Raw genomic sequence first — 17,425 nt, 5'->3', positions numbered from 1 at the left:
TTATTTTCTAAATATATTTTATTATTAGTTATTAAATATTATGTATCACAAACGTGGTAATGAGATAAAAAATTTAAACACTTAATTGAATAGGTACACCTGTATATAATACTGTATATACCTATTACAAGTAATAGTTTGTGCAATTAAGTTAAAATATTTCTGTCAAATATAAGATCAGTAGCTGCATAATGTGTAATGGCAATTGTAATCATTAATTTGTTACTAAACAAATCTCATTTTATACAGGCATTAATTAATATAGAGCAATGGTATTAACAATGAAATTGTGTGATTGATAGAAAAATTCATGGCTCAATCTAGCATCATTTGAATGTTGACCTTTTGTGCTCAAAGAGTATGTTTTTTGAGAATTGAAATCTTATTTTGTAAATGTATGTTTTATAACATGATTAAGAAACATACTTGGCACTAAAGGATTCAACATTAATTACACGACGTATTGTTAATTTTTACTTTTACAACACGTTTTCCTGCATGAAATCTACATGTCATGTTTTTTGTATCTCTTGTCAGCAATGTTCATACAGTGTGTACAATAAAATTGTCCATAGTATTTTTCGTATTAAATTGCTTGTATGTGTATTAAAATTGCACAATATAGAACTTGTGTTTTGTCACTATTTCGTTTAGATCATGCATCAACATTACACTATTTAATGTAAATAAGATTCACTTTGGAAAAGCAAGATTCATGAATTGTAAATCATAAAATTATCTTTCACATGCATGTTGTACAGTTTATGCACGATTCATAAACATGTACAGCATTTCTCAATCTTCCATTGTGCTTCTGATATCACAGCTACCTACAGTTTAATTTATTAAACAAAGTAATAACCAGGTAGCAAATTTAAAGTCTGAAGAGTGTAATGAATATAAAATTCTTAAAACAACACTACTATTGCATATAATACCTTCAAAACATGATTGAGAAACGCTGATTTGCATAAACATGTGTGTTTATTGCATTCAGATTTTTGTAAATTTCATATTCCTCAGTGCTAAAATGGTAACGAAAAAATATTAAATTTTTCAATTAGGACTAGACGGCACGTTCGAGGTTTTGCCTCTGCCAACAGCAACCACATTCAATTATAAACAACGGGTAATATTCCAACAATAAATTTTGTGCACTACACTCCTCCATGTCTCTTAATTCTTCTTACTCTAATTTAAATCTCACACGCTAATTTATTACAAGTTTTACACGATAGAAATAAGAATCATTTCTATCAACTTATTTATTATTATTTATCTTCATTAATTATATAATTTCTTCTTGAACTCGCGACTTTTTGGAAATTACTTGCTGTTCTTTTTTTTTATTACAACTTAATATTATACTTAAGATTTGTAAATAAACATTCGAAATTGTAAGTATAAAGGTGGATGTGATAATTCTAGATAAGTATTACAAATATGTCATTGTGTAGATATTGACAAATGATATTAAGTAAATAAGTTGTAAGCTACTGTTTTCAATGTATAGTTCTAGCACGACAAAAAATTCAGCCACACTAGAAATAGATGAACCTAGCGTTCATATAGTGACTCCGTAGAATATTTCTAGAAATATTTAAGAAACTTAATATTGATCATCAACTGACGGCTCACTACATAAATTAATGACTTCCTAACTGGAGAGACTGGACTCATGTCATAGATCGAATGTTTTTTTTTTTTCACTTTCGTTTTATATTTCAAAGATTCTTATAACTTTACAAAATATACAATTGTATAAAGTTGTTAATCATTATCAATTAATGTTAAAACTTTTAAGTATTCCTGTACTTAATTTCAAAATGTTGCTTGTGCAAATATTTTATATAATATATGACTCCTAGATTCATGCTACCAAATTTCCTCAAAATATCCAGAAGACAAGCTGTGGGGTGTCTCCTTGTTAGTGCAAATTTAGCTTTTGTTGTAAGTTAGATATTTATATATACATATGTCTATTTTTTAATAACAAAAGGATATTCCCTTGTGTGGTAAAAGAATTCAATTTTATACTTAAAAATATGTCAAAGCTATTAGAGTACAGTAGTGTCGTCGTTAAATACTCGCAAAAATATTTCAATAAATGCCGGTGAATTACCTCACCATTTCGTGGAACAGTCTCGTGCGAACGGCCCTCGCATCCACCTGTACTCGACGCTTGAAGTTGACGAGTTATCACTACAATGTACGAAAAATGTTCGTAATTGTTATTTAATCTGAATGAAAGAATTTTTGAATAAACTGACAAGATCTTTTTGAAAAATATGAGCCCAACCATGTCCCCAATCGGACTATTTTGAATTAGTAATGCTCTCTTCTGTCTTACAAGTTATTAAATTCAAAAATATCTGTCTTTTCTTAAGTAAAGAATCAGATGCACTCGAGGTTGAATAATGTTAATACTTAAGATACGTAAAATCTTGCCAATCAAAATTTGAATGACAATTATAAACTTTTAATTTTTCATACATCGTAGTAATGTCTCACCGTCCGACAGCAGTCGAGAAAATTGATGTTTCGCTCGCTCTCATTTTCCATCTCTTTCATCGGCGGTCTTGAATGTCGACTGTCTATATTCCTGGAAGGGAATACGGGCCACAGCCCCGCTACTTGTTCGTCGCCGCGAGCATTTATCGAAACGCTACTATAAATTGTGTGCTTTTCCGCCACTGCATAATTATAAATAGCTTCAGATTTTGAAACATTTACACAAAGTAGAAAAAACATACTAACATTATTAACTAAAATTTAAACATATTTAATTGCACTATCAGATGAAGATTGTTAATTCATAATAGATTTCGCTTAATATAAAAATTATTCAAACGAAATTACACGCTACTATTTCACGCTAATAGAAAATTGATTGTGAGTTGAATTTTCGAAAGAGATCGAAATTCAGATGATAGAAAAATTTGCGTAATATTTGTAATATAAATTTGTAAAAGTAAATAAAACGTTTGTAAAATAAAGATACTGTAAACAATCTCTCGATTATTGCGAAGTTCAAACCCCAAAGAACCTAATCACTTAACTAACTTTATATTTCTTGTAAGATGGAAAAAGACGAGTTAGTATTATTTTGAAGATTTATTTATGAAACGTTTATCTTTACACGAACAATGAGTACTTGACTGATTGAAATACCTTATGTAATTTTCATACAACCAGAATTCTAGCACAATAAACACTACATTGGATCCCTATAAAGAAACTGCCTTACTCTCTAATGCACATTTCACTATGTGTTGTACCAATAATGATAATGATGTGTCACATATCAAAATGATGCAAAGTAGAATAAAATCGTAATGAGAAACTGAAGATTTTCGACCTTATTCAATCTTAAAAGTACTTTTAGAAGAATTAACAATTTGTTTTGTCTTTTATCACGATTATTTGCTTTCCGGTGTGCTTTACATCTTTATAAGTATTCTTACTCTGTAAAGTGTAGAATGATAAAAAATGAGAATTAAACTAAAGGATTAACATTTATAACTGAAAACTTTTATGAAATAACGCGCACTCTACGTTCTCGTAGTAATACCAGAAGATGAAGACTACTTGTATTTTGAAACCAATTTATACCAATTCATGAAAGTTCTGAATTCTAAATACTTATTGTAAAGGATGATCATGTCATAACTTGTACACTGTTATGGAGTACAACATAATATGTGGTTTGGAATGAAAATGTTTCATCCACGATTGTTACGAATGATAATAATAATAGTAGTAAATGGTATGTATGGGAATTACATATTTAAGCACGCTCGCCACGGATTCGTCGGGCCAGCTGGATATCCTTCGGCATGATTGTTACACGTTTTGCGTGAATAGCACACAAGTTGGTGTCTTCAAATAATCCGACCAGGTATGCTTCTGAAGCTTCCTGTAACGCTCCAATAGCAGCGCTCTGGAAACGAAGATCGGTTTTGAAATCTTGCGCGATTTCACGAACCAATCTTTGAAACGGTAATTTTCTAATCAACAACTCAGTTGATTTCTGGTATCTTCTGATTTCTCGAAGAGCTACTGTACCAGGCCTAAAAATTACATTATACTTATTATACATAGTATTGCATATACTTCAATAACACGTGTTTACATGTATACTATATTAAAAACTTACCTGTATCTATGTGGTTTTTTCACACCACCAGTAGAAGGTGCACTCTTACGTGCTGCCTTTGTGGCAAGCTGTTTACGAGGTGCTTTACCTCCAGTTGATTTACGAGCCGTCTGCTTGGTACGTGCCATTGTTCACCCTAAAAAAAAAAAAAATTTAATTAGTAAAAAATTTGTGTTATTTTAATTAAACAAATTCCTCCTTAATTGAAAATGTTAACGAATACATTCAGTTTTGAAAAATTGGGCATAACATGTACATGTATATATATATTAATATTGAAAAAATCACTTAATTAACTCATTTTGAACATCACACGTGAATGTCTCCCAACACCTGAACTGTGGAACGCGGGAAAAACTATTTTGAAGGGTATATCTGATATCTAGAGTAAACGAAGCTTTAGTGGAGTGGGAAAGAAAAGATGGTGGGGCGACAAGGGTGGGGGTACGTTCCGTTGCTGTTCGTGCGGAGGAACCGCGCACCGAGGAACGCTGCGCATTGCGCAATGCACAAACTTTCGTTCTTCCTGCACCGACGCGAATAAAAGCCATGCTAACGAGAAAAAATGTATCATCCTAACTAGCAATAATCCCTCCATCTCTCGATCGTTTTCTCAACGAATGAAATTGTCGTCCGTTAAACGAAATTGAATGAATGACACTCGCCGCCAACAAGTCAAAAGCGTCACCCGCGAGAAAGGTTCGTGAACGATTCCCTCCACGAACGTCAATTGCAAAATGGAGGCAATACGACAGTACGTTGCGTTCAGACGTGAAAACTTCAGTTTTCCGGCACTTTTCACACTTCTCAATATACGTTGCACTGCACGTGTACCCGCCGTTACTGGTAATCGCACATGACCGAAGTTGAGGTACAATTTAAACGGATTTACATACCTCTCAAAGGAAAAATTTTACGAGAAGCGAGAGCTAGCACTATCCGTTTCCTTGTACTTCGATGGCAGTGGACGCTCTCCCAAGTCACGACTCCCTTGTCCCTACCCCCTAGAAATTAAATCCCGAGAGGTACGTAAGCCCGCGGTGCAGTGCATCCAATCGGATGTCAGATAGCAGCTGAGTCTCATAGTGTGCCACGTACGATTGGCTCAGCCTCCTACGCCTAGAGTGCGAACCGAGAAGAACCCTGTTAATTGTAATATACATGATACTACTCTTGGCAACCTCATTTTACTTGCAATAATTGCTATCATATTGTCATCGAAAATGATTACATTGATACATGTTTAATTCTGGGAGATGTTCTCTACGGGAGCAGTACAATATCGAAAAGAATTGCTCTTTCGATTGATACTTGAAACTACGCTAAAATTTATATGCCCGCGAACATACACGCTTCGAGACTTTGTCATGTAATTCTATCTGCAATGAAATCGGTCATTTCGTGGAAACCTCCAGAAAAATATGCAGATTCTATAGAACATGATAAAGGACACGTGATCATGATACTCCATAGTTACAAAGATCATGATTTTTTATCGTTGTTCGAAAAGAATATGATTTTGATAGAAGTTAAACTGTCGTTCGCAGGATGAAAGCTTCTTCTACATTTTCTGTTCGGAAAAAGTAGACGCCATTGTGAGTCTAAACGTAAACAATATTGTATCGATGTTAGACGAGCAAATTTATTGAATTGTAGCGCTATTGTGAATTGAACTTTACATTGTAGCTAATATAGTATGAAACTCGATTAGATCCACAATTTCTTAATTTTATATGATATTTTGACTTGAATTATACTCGTATTTCACGAAAAAGTTCTGTAAAGACATATACATATATAAATACAGATCGTTATCAGCGATACAAATCTGTGCATTTCCAATAATGAATTTTTCATGTTTGTGACGCGGTTATTATACTCACGTCTGTGTTTAAAGATATAGTAAAATATTCACAGAATTATGATTTCTTCGTCATACCTCAAATGTGCAACTGAATAAATTTTAGATTCGAGGAATATGTTATTTACGTTGCTGACGTAATACTTATAATTACTGATTGTGTTAATAGCATATATCCGATATCATTTAATGACCGTAATGAGTTAATAATTATTCGAAATTATTTGCATTTTTAACTTCTAAAGTTTAAAAATAAAATTTTTACAACAACATACTGTTAAATTTGAAACTACAAATTTATACTTTATGTGTATATTTATGACTAGAAACTATATTTATGGTAAAGTGCTTGGAAATATGGTGCTAAAGTAATGGGCACATTTCATCAATCAGATAAATTTGAGTTAGGTTTATTAAAAAATTGGATAGATCATTTACATTAACTTACAATGTTGCAAATTATTTTTGTTACTAATGTTATAATTTAAAAAAAATAATAAAGTAATTAATAATGAAATGTAATTTCATGGTCACATTTGTTATTTGCAATTAATTTATAAACATAAAATATAAATGCGAATTAATTTTGATAATCTAATAATTGAAATGCAGCTAACATAAGATCACGGCACTTTTAGTACACAATTCAATAACATTTTGATTTTCTACAAGTTACTTTCCTTCATAAAATGCTATAGCCCTATTTATACTTACTTGCATGTAAGAATTATCTTACACATTATAAATTCGAACTATTCTAAACTGTAATTTGATAGCAAATGTAGAAATTTGTATTTAGAAATTGTGTTAATTACAAAGTAATTCTAATAGTGAGTAGAACTGGCTTTTTCTGCAAAATATTAGTCTACATATTACATTGCTTACATGTTGCTTATTTTACTTATAGTTACATATAATAGTAAAATATGAATTATGCAAGGTGACATTACTATCTGTTACAAACTACATACTCCGTTTTGTGCCTTCTGCATATTCTCCTATTAATGAATCATAAATGTACTCAACTAAACTACGTGATATGATGGACAGATATACTTTATCTCTGCATTCTATAGCTCATAGGGCTTGGCAGTGTTATCTATATTAATGACTTATGAAAAAGAAACTCAGCTACAATGAATTTAAGTGTAAGAATATTCGAGAATGTGACAAACAAAATGAATTTGAGAAAAGAAAATTTAAAGAAATTCGAAGTATGAACTGTTTAAGCACGTTCACCACGAATTCTTCTTGCTAACTGAATGTCTTTAGGCATTATTGTAACACGTTTAGCATGAATTGCACACAAATTTGTATCTTCAAACAACCCAACCAAGTATGCTTCAGAAGCTTCTTGCAATGCTCCTATAGCAGCACTTTGGAAACGCAAATCAGTCTTGAAGTCTTGTGCAATTTCACGAACTAAACGTTGGAATGGTAATTTCCTGATCAGTAACTCAGTTGATTTCTGGTATCTTCTAATTTCTCTGAGTGCTACAGTACCAGGCCTGAAAAGTAGAAGATATTGTTAGAACTACAAAAAAATAATTTTTCATATCATTACATATCAAATTTTTGTTAGATATTTTTACCTGTAACGATGTGGCTTTTTCACTCCACCTGTAGATGGTGCACTCTTACGTGCAGCTTTAGTTGCAAGCTGTTTCCTGGGAGCTTTACCTCCTGTTGACTTACGTGCAGTTTGCTTGGTACGTGCCATTTCTATTGAAACAAAAATTCATTGCTATAAACTTTAAATAATCTCTAACAAATGACTCATATATGAAAAAAATTCTTAAATACATATACTCAATAAAAAGAAAAAGAAATGTTCATTATCTTATGCGGTTACTTGTTTGTAAAAAAAAACATCAAACCTTTTTAAGTTATAACATATACATGTAAAAATTACTGAATCATATTATAAAATCAAATTATATTAATAATCTGTTATAATAATAATCAGTTTCCCTCCAAAAGCAGACACAATAAACAAAATGGCGAACAGCGTGCATGTAATATTGATGTATATACGAAACTATCAACATCATAGAACTATTGTATCTTTTCAATGTAAGAAACGTTATTTATAAACGATAAGACTAAAGATGTAAACAAACGTGTTTTACATTATGTTTATTTCATCGTAAAAACAAGTAAACGTACCTGCTCTTCGGTAACTCTCTTACAGAATCACTACTTCAACAGTTTCGTCCAGCGATGTTAAACTGATGTCCGTTAGTGTTTTTTCAGAAACGCAGTTTGGTCCTGTAAGAGATAGGCGACAGCACTGTGTTCAGATACACATCACAGGATTGGTTGTTATTTCGTAACACCGTTTGGGATTAGTCAGCTTCTGACGAATAAACGTATTTGTTATGCAATTTACAAGTTTGTAATTATTTTAATAGCGTTACACCTCGCTATCTAAAATTTATTCAACAATGATATCATAATGTATGAATCACATGCTTTATAGAAATACATGGAAAATTATATGCACTACGTATTTATATACAAATATGCTGGTGACTGACTCACTCATCAAATTAACACGTTAGTGCATTAATCTGCATAAATATATACGTATATGTTTACAATGTACAATCGTAATAAAATACTGTCTCATTTTTTAAAATATTTTCACTACCTTTTTTTCTCGTTGAATGGTATGATTCATATTTTGCAATATAAAATAATATGTAACAAACTGTGAATCCAAGTAATAATTAATAAACGAAAATTTTTACTTTTTTGATATTGATATTTTTAGAATAGTAGTTCTATAGTTAATGCTAAACAGCTTAGCAGAATAAAATGCAAATTTGTTGAAAAGTAGGGTTAATTAGATGAAAATTAAATTGCTAGAAATGTTTTGATAAGATGAATGTGGTTTAAAGATAATTGATCTAAGCTATGAAATAAACGCAAGCGAACTTAAATATTTGATATCCAATTATTAAAATAACAATTACGTTTCTAACATCATGGTACAGAAGTTATTAATATACTTTATTTTTCAAATGATCAATTTTATTGATTTACAATATTCTTTTTCATAGTTCACTACCTAATAATAGCATAAGAAGCAATAATAAACATTCGTTCTACAAATTACGCATATTAGAAGAAAATTTATTTACTAACATTCTAACTACAACTACGCTAATTTAAATATGTTATTTAAAATTGTATTGCCAAAAATACGAGTCGTCGATATTAACTTTTTTTTTTTTGTCATTTGCATACAAATGATGCTTCTTTTTTCTTTATTATTCAATTTGTACTGACATTCATTAGAATTCGCCTACAATCGTTAATGACAACGAAAAGTTCTTACTGCATTTTGTTTTTACGTTTCAGTATAGTCTTTCTTTCGGTATGCGACCAGATATGAAATCTTATTTGACCATCGTGCAGACACCAGTATATTATATTGGTTTGTGAATAATTGCATCGGTTTGGCAGGACATGAACATCAAAAATGCAAGCCCATATTACTTTTGTACTTTATAAAAAATCTTCACTTGGAATGTGAAAATTATATTATATTCCATTATATGAAATCCAGTGATATTATAAATGAAACAGTAATTATAAAAGATCGAATTGTTCGTTTTTTTTTTTTTTAATTTCTGTTCTCTTGCACAACGTAATTAATTTTAGAATATAAAAAAATGCTTGAAGGATGGTAAAAGTTTGAATCTCGATATATATATATATAAAAAAAAAATTATTTGAAAATATCCTAAATAGTACACATATAAAACTTTTCATAAGAAAATATTATTATACTTGGAACACATCGGAATTATATACAAAAATTATGTACATAAATGTTTTCATTGTTTCCTTTCGTTGGATTCTTTGATCACAAGAAAAAAGAAAGAAAAAGGAGACGAATAACCGATTCAGCAATTTTACACTTTATATTAACCGATGCACACATATGTAAAATGCAATTTAATGCATAATAAAAGTATCAATAAACGTACACAACACTTTGTTCTTTAGCATCTACAAGGTACTGTCTGACATTCTAAACGACATATAAGATCTATTAACACAAAATGTTTCTTTTGCAATTAGTTATTAAATACCCAAATATGGCTAACTATACGATATAATATTTACCATTCGACTCGATTTGGAAAATACGATTGTACATATTCGCTTAACAATTGAAAGTTGAATATCTTTGTGTTTCATTTGAATTATTATACTGATGACAAAATATTTTTCTGGCATCATTTACAAATGACTACGTGAAAACATTTAAAATCCCAGAACAATTGTAAAGTACAACATTGCATTAAAGAACTTCGGATATTTATATTTTTTACATTTGCAAAAGGAATATCGCGAGTTTTCACGATTCAACATTTCATCTCCTAAGTCGAATGGAAAAGTCTATTTATAAAAATTGAGTTATAATACGAAACGCTATATTAAAATTTTTTGTTGTACGTTTTTTTTTTTTCTTGGTATACGACAATAATACTATACAGTCATCGTCTTAAAGTTATATTATTTTTCTGGTTGTTTTTCATACTTCCATTAATCGGTGGTGTATGTATGTGTTTCTGTTCATTTTACTGGTGACAGTGCACCTTTTTGTTAACGTCGATTTAATGTAACTGTGAGATTGCAACATTTCGTATTTTATTTTGGTATTCCACAGAAACGGGCACTACTCGATTAGAATCAATTTTTTTTAAATTATTAAACGTGACGAATACCTCGTTTTATTTTTTTCATCATTCGTTATATTAAAAATTGTATTTTCAAGTTTTTCTCTCGATACTATTTATGAGAACAAACATTCAAAATTAAACCAACACTCAACTGCTATATATTTATATGGAAATATTACATACTACACGAATTGTGTGAAGATAATTAATAAAAATTTAATTTCATATTTGTCTTTATTTAATTCTTAAATAAAATACTTATCAAGATAAATAATTGTTTTGAAGATGCGCGAATCCGTCGTTTTGATGCAAGAATACTATAATTATGAATAAATTTATGAACCTTTAAACAGTACTACTTTTCTTCATTCATTTCACGCTTATATATCTTACATGTTAAACATTCATTTATTTAAAAACATCATTTGCATTGTTTCTTATTTGCTACAGAATTTTGCCCGCCTCTGCTAAACACTGTAAATTCTTGCATACCATGTGGTTAAGATAACTCTTCAATAGTTATAAACTTCAAATGCATTAGAAAAATGATCAATGATATGAGTTCAGCATATAAAGAATCACTTATTATTGTATAAAATGCACGTACAGGAGTAACCACAACCAGAACAATCTTAGATATCCATGAATTCTTTTATAAATCTATCATTATTATCTTGCAAATATTGTTTCAATTTGTTTCTTATCCTTTTATCAGGGTGACCACCAATTAATATTTTTCTTTGCAGGTGCAAACTGTTTTTACTTCATTTCTGAGCCGTTTTCAATTCAAACTGATCCTCTGTACAAACGACAACGTATGGAAAAATAGGACTATTAAACAAAATTGTACAGAAAATCTGAAATAACATTTTGTACAATTCTTCAAGGGATAACATTCAAATAATTAGGATCGTCAGAGAGTTATCGTATTACACATCATAGAAATGAATTTCCATGTACAATTTTTTTACAAAGTTAACAGCAACTTCCTTTTTCATATATATACCTAATACGTCGTAACATTGTAATTCTAATATATATCGTATAATGATGTTGCATAGTGCCAACACACTGGCAAAGCCTACTTAAGAATTCTGATACAATTATCTTCTCCTTTCTTTTTTTTTCTTTTTGTTTAATTTTACTATTTTTATATTTGCAGTCAACATCTGCCTATCAACAACCCGTATTTAATTTTAACTCTAAGCAATCTTAAGGAATACAAATTTTACAATAAACATGTTACATTGTATTTTTCTCTATTTTTTTTTTGTTTTGTTTTGTTTCGAACATCGCATTTAAATTGTGGTCACCCTGTCGTTTGTGTTGTACGAGCGACAGTTTTCGTGTCATTTTTCTTTCTTCCTATTTTTGATATTAAAAAGTTATATATCTTTGATCATATGCCAGTTTTGTATCGTTTTTTTCCTTCCTTCTTTTTTAAAGGGAATGAAATATTCAAGTTTCAGAAAATATTTCTTTTTCGTTCGTACAACAGTTTTTAGTAAAATATCTATTATCGCAATATACACATGCTTCAATTATCGTACGAGTATACCGTTTCTTTTTTTTCGTTCTTTCATCTATGTTAAATGTTTCCTAAATTTGTCCCTCTGCACTGTAAGAGAACAATGTCTATACATGACAAGCTTAATTAATAAATATTTGTTTTTTTCCCCTTTCGCAATATATCAAACTGTTTACTAATGCGCTTTAGGCTATATGCAAATATTATTGTACCGGAAGACGGTGTGTAATATTGCAAAAATATTAAAACATTTTAACGGGCGTATATCCACATAATCCTGCATAACTAAGGGGCGGAAATCGTGTTATGGTATAAACAATAAATCTTCGACTCAAGTATCGCACACACGGTTCGCAAAAAGTAGTATAATTATAATTTCGTACGTTAATTGACAAATTAAAAACGCAACCTTATCGATTTCTCGCATTGGAAACGATGAAAGATTTAACAATTTCAATTACAACATATAGCTTCAGAGGTACAAATGTTTCAAAACGTATACACTACTAATTGCTATGAACATTATGTTTGTTTCGCTCTGTTAACAATAAAAATAAAAAAAAAAAACCTACAACACAACGTCAGAGGTTTTTCAATCTCCGTCACATCAGAAATGCAGAATTATCTATAGAAATTAGAAACATTAACAGATCACATTCGTTTCTCGCAGAACGTAACTTTATTACTTTCATAAATCTGCTGAAAATGGCACTGTTTACAGATTGTACCTTGTGCACTTTACTAATGTTCTTTATTTACTTCTTTTTGTTTTTTTTTTTATTTCATTTGCTCCTTCTCTCCTCGTTCATTGATACCCGATTGAAACCGAATGAAATGGACTATTTAATTGTCGAATGATGAACAATCAATGGTTCGTTTTGTTTCTTTTTCTTTTCTTTTCTTTAATAGAAGCATCGTAAGAACTCGTGACGTAAAATTTGTAACATTATTTTGACACGCGGTATTGAACATTAAAATATGAGGGTGCAAATGACTGATACATTTTTTTTTTTTTTTTGGTTCCAAAGGAATGGACACGCAATAACAGTTAGAAAATTTTACAGTTCTCGTTCAAATCAATTACTCCCGATCGTTTCAGGCGCAATTTTCCATTCGAGAGAAATCTTAGATATCATTTCCATTGGTCGATCGGCCGCGAAGATTTGAAATTTTCAAAATGCAACTAGATACAAAAACATGTCAAAATAATGCGAACGAAATATGATTCTTCTATGCTGTTAAAATGATTCTCTCGTGAATTTTCACGATGAAATTCAACATTGTTCTTAATCAAAGGGGGGATGATCTCAAAAGTTCTATGGGCTTGCTGTGCTTTTGTTTCTATGCTCGAATGTGCAAGTTCTTCTTAGTATTGCTAGTAGATACCCTTGTAATTTAATCGATCGTAAAATGATGCACTTGTCGAAGATTCGTCAATGAGTTAGTGATCACACAATTAAAAGTTTACAGCCTTCTGTTCTTTTTTTTCCCTCTTTTTTTCTCCTGTTTTCTTCTTTTTTCTGTTACTTTGTATGTAAAATATTTATATCTTCATAAATACCGACATACCGAACGATAAGATCTAAGTAGAGAAATTGTTATTACATAATCACAGTTGTACAGCCATTTGCTACCTCGTATTTAATACAAAAATGCTTAGATATCAATCAGTACCGTAAAACTGACATTTTCATTTGTTTCGCGCTCGTGTTCGCGCCACACACGCGTCCTTTCCATTAATTTCAGTCTGATTAAGTAATGTATGCATTATTATTACCACAGAAATGAACGGGGTTGGGTTCGCCTACGATTAATTGAAGGGAAATTCGCCAATTAAAGCCCGTACAATCAAAAATACACACACGAGTTTACAATCTAAGCAGTTTTGCAATACTATAACGGATAATAATACGAATATTTCAAAGAGCATACGTTATACATAATAATCGCAATAACACGAGAGACACGGTAAATTGGATCATTATCGTATCAACAATGTGTCCACGTTTGCGCGAATTAAGAAGATGAAAAAATACAATGGAAAAGAAGAAAGTAGAAAAAAGAGAAAGAACAACGAGATGGTAAATTTGAAAATAGCAGAAATGTCAAGAAGATGTACAAGTTTTAAGTAGTATATGTTGCTAATAGCAGAAGAACATGAAAAGCATCCACTTGTTACATTTTTCTTTTGTTCTTTCTTCAAGAAATACTGAGATGTCCATTGTCGCAGCAAACAAGAACACATTCTACGATTAATAAAATCAATTTTGTTTTAGTCAAGAGTACTTCTTAATTTCTCTCTCTCTCTCTCTCTCTCTCTCTCTCTCTCTCTCTATCGGAATTCGCACTGCTACTACCTAAATAACAAATGCATTAGTCATATATCAAAACTACAAGTGATTAAAGGTGATACAGGTTTATAGCAAGTATCTTTAGTTATAAATTGTAATATAAATGTTCAGCAAATTTTTTTTTGTTTTTTTTTCTTTTTTTTTAAGATATTACATATTACTATTTTTTACGAAATTTATTATTGTACAGTAATCTAATGATTATGTGTATGCTTTGCCGCCTGGAGTGTGCAGATAATTCTTCCTCGAGATTAGGGAACCATCATCTGCCCTTTATCTGATCGCGAATCTTCTCTTTTTGTTAAAGGGAATAAAAATTGGAAAAAAAGAAAAAAGAACCCATCGAAACAACAGGCAATCTCTGTAAACACTCAACTAGTGCATAAACAAACGGTCACAATACGGCTCTCTTCTAGCTCTAGTAATGTTCAACACAAGAGAAGAATCATTCGCACAAAACAGAGCATGTAACGTTTTGTATTTGTATTATTGTAACTTGTCAAAAATATATTGTTCAATTTGATCTGCCCTATTGTTGGTTTTCTTTGTGCAGAGTTAAAAAATGTTCAACTGATCTTATGGTTAAATCACAATAACATATTTTAGCAATTACCCTTGGCTTTATGTTAGATAGCTTATAAATATAGTTCTTTTTTTTTTTTGACATTTAGGAGATTCAATATATATTTATTCAATATCATATAGTATTTAAATTGGAGTAAGATAAAAAGAATTGTTATAAATCAATAGTAGAAATTATAGCACCTAATTTATAAAGATTCATATGTTATATATACGCGCGCGCGTGTGTGTGTGTTTATGCCAAAGGTGCAAACTGCATAGAGAAGATAAACAATCACCAAAACCAACAATTTGGGCAGTACTATATAAATATTCAACTGCATGTTTTTCTTTAGTACACAGTATTAGCTAATTAATTTATTTTGTTACTCTCCTATTACCCTATTTTGTAGCTAAATTTGTTGCTTTCACAATAATTTATGTTCTTAATAATTAATATTTTAATTGTGTTATTGTTATAAGTAAAATAATATATATATTGTAATTTTTTATAATATTCAATATTATATCATTAGGAATATCTTTCCTAGATTTTCACACAACTTGCCGTAATCGTAATATATCCTGACGTGTTGTGCAAAAAATAAAAGAAATCAGTGTTCTTCTATCTTATTTCAATCATGCTGTTACATTTTATCGCCTTAAACGGACATTATTTGATTTCAAAGAACGAAACATTCCATTTTCGATAATAATTACTATCATATTGATCATAAACAATTGGAGAGAATATTATGATTACGAGAAGTCGATGAAAGAAGCATTCTTTATAAGTACATTTGTTAGTAACGAACTATCGTCTGAATTAGTTAATCTCCTACTATTTTTATCAGAAGGTGGTGAAAAAATGTGTTCTTTTTTTTTCATCCATGCAAAGATGATATAATGACGTTTTCATTATCATTAACGATTTATGAAAGAATCGACATATAAGAATAGTACTTTTAAGATAAAATATGCACTCGACGAATGCGACGATAAATTCACTTTTCTTTTTCGTTAAATCCCGCTGTGGTTTTTGTACTTATAAAGAATGCATTTTAAAAACACAATTGAAAAATGCATTATTATAGTGCTAAATTGATTAAATTCTAAATAGTACTTTGAAAATTGTATCATGGTATACGCGATCATAGAACAAAATGAAAATATTTATTTCTTCGTCGCACGAGATGGAATATAATATATAATTGGTATTTTGTAACAATATCTCATCCCTCTTTACGTTCTTTCTTTAAACACTCTCGACAGTTCGTATTATTTTGTCTACAGTTTTCATCCTTTTCACGAACATTATCCCTCGACGGATCGTTTATACCATGATACGCAAAATTGTATTTTTCTTTATTTTTTTTTAGTAACATCTATTATATTTTATTATTAATAATCTGTAATAAAAACGGACCTAATAAAAACATTTATTTCCTTTTTGGCCTCACTTTTTGATACTAAACTATGAAGGTAATTGAAGAAAAAAGAAACAACAATCAGCTTCATTGTTGAGTTGTTAAATAATTAAATAATTAAGTAAAGTTTGCTATAATACCCTCGTTTTGTTCTAATTAAATTTGTGTGTTTCTTTCTTTGCTTCGTATCCATATTTGGAATATATCTCGTTCTCGTCAACAAGATTCCGCGACTCGTACGAAAGAACACTAGTAGCTCATAAAAAATATACTTGTTCTTCGACAGTGTTTTAATTTGTGCAGGGTATTATACATTTAAAATAATTTTAATTATATCGTAAATATTAAATAATAGTCTTTAAAATTGGTTATTGTAACATTTTATGTCTATGAGGAAAAAATTTGATAATGTTGTCCTATCTAGTCTAGTCATTTATACTTTAGGCAATATTTTACCTGTTTTTTTTTTTTTTTTTCATCATGAATGTATAGTCGTTTTACAATAGTGAATTACCAGCTACATATTCAAAATGAAAATATTTCATAGAGCCGGTATACAAAACGCATATTCATGCGTTTCATTGAAAAAAGCTAATTGACATGCTCATTTAGTCGCATGTCATCATATCGAGCTGTAACACGTATGTCACTATTATCGCTGGTATCATAAATATGAGTTACTCCCTCTTCTTTTGATTAAATTGAAAAATCCTAAATATTCGTAATATTCTTATACCTAAAATGTAAAAACTTACAACACAAACATTGAGTTCAATTAATTTAGTAATGTACTCTCGTCGTAAAATTACATTTCTTCATTGCTATCACACACTATTTAATTTAGTGT

General features: G+C 30.2%; 3 protein-coding genes across 4 annotated transcripts in view; 1 reads left to right on the top strand and 2 right to left on the bottom strand.

Annotated features, from left to right (window-relative positions):
* The window catches only part of LOC108578855 (nuclear distribution protein nudE-like 1-B), a 5,222-nt gene extending 4,016 nt beyond the window's left edge, over window positions 1-1,206 (top strand). For both annotated transcript variants that reach the window (XM_017942264.1, XM_017942265.1), the window contains exon 8: window positions 1,065-1,206. In XM_017942264.1, coding sequence (XP_017797753.1) covers window positions 1,065-1,122 — 58 coding nt within the window. In that variant the 3' untranslated portion in view covers window positions 1,123-1,206. The remainder of the gene's footprint in view (window positions 1-1,064) is intronic.
* Window positions 1,207-3,228: 2,022 nt separating this feature from the next.
* On the bottom strand, window positions 3,229-5,233 carry LOC108578894 (histone H3.3). Its single transcript, XM_017942304.1, has 3 exons — window positions 5,053-5,233; window positions 4,157-4,292; window positions 3,229-4,070 (listed from the first exon to the last, which is right to left on the bottom strand). The coding sequence occupies exons 2-3, from the start codon at window positions 4,282-4,284 to the stop codon at window positions 3,788-3,790; spliced, it is 411 nt and encodes a 136-aa protein (XP_017797793.1). The 5' UTR covers window positions 4,285-4,292; window positions 5,053-5,233; the 3' UTR covers window positions 3,229-3,787.
* A 1,632-nt stretch (window positions 5,234-6,865) lies between these two features.
* LOC108578895 (histone H3.3) lies at window positions 6,866-8,272 on the bottom strand. Its single transcript, XM_017942306.1, has 3 exons — window positions 8,184-8,272; window positions 7,610-7,739; window positions 6,866-7,525 (listed from the first exon to the last, which is right to left on the bottom strand). Exons 2-3 carry the CDS (start codon window positions 7,735-7,737, stop codon window positions 7,243-7,245), a joined length of 411 nt encoding a protein of 136 aa, XP_017797795.1. The 5' UTR covers window positions 7,738-7,739; window positions 8,184-8,272; the 3' UTR covers window positions 6,866-7,242.
* Window positions 8,273-17,425: the final 9,153 nt, after the last annotated feature.

Source organism: Habropoda laboriosa, unplaced genomic scaffold, assembly GCF_001263275.1.
Source record: "Habropoda laboriosa isolate 0110345459 unplaced genomic scaffold, ASM126327v1 scaffold62, whole genome shotgun sequence".
NCBI lineage: Eukaryota > Metazoa > Arthropoda > Insecta > Hymenoptera > Apidae > Habropoda > Habropoda laboriosa.
This window is presented reverse-complemented; position numbering and strand designations above follow the sequence as displayed.

Coding starts and splice junctions, on each gene's coding strand:
- LOC108578894 (XM_017942304.1), bottom strand. CDS start 4,284: ATGGCACGTACCAAGCAGACGGCTCGTAAATCAACTGGAGGTAAAGCA. Junction 4,071..4,156: donor AAAAAACCACATAGATACAG/GTAAGTTTTTAA, acceptor TGTAATTTTTAG/GCCTGGTACAGTAGCTCTTC.
- LOC108578895 (XM_017942306.1), bottom strand. CDS start 7,737: ATGGCACGTACCAAGCAAACTGCACGTAAGTCAACAGGAGGTAAAGCT. Junction 7,526..7,609: donor AAAAAGCCACATCGTTACAG/GTAAAAATATCT, acceptor TCTACTTTTCAG/GCCTGGTACTGTAGCACTCA.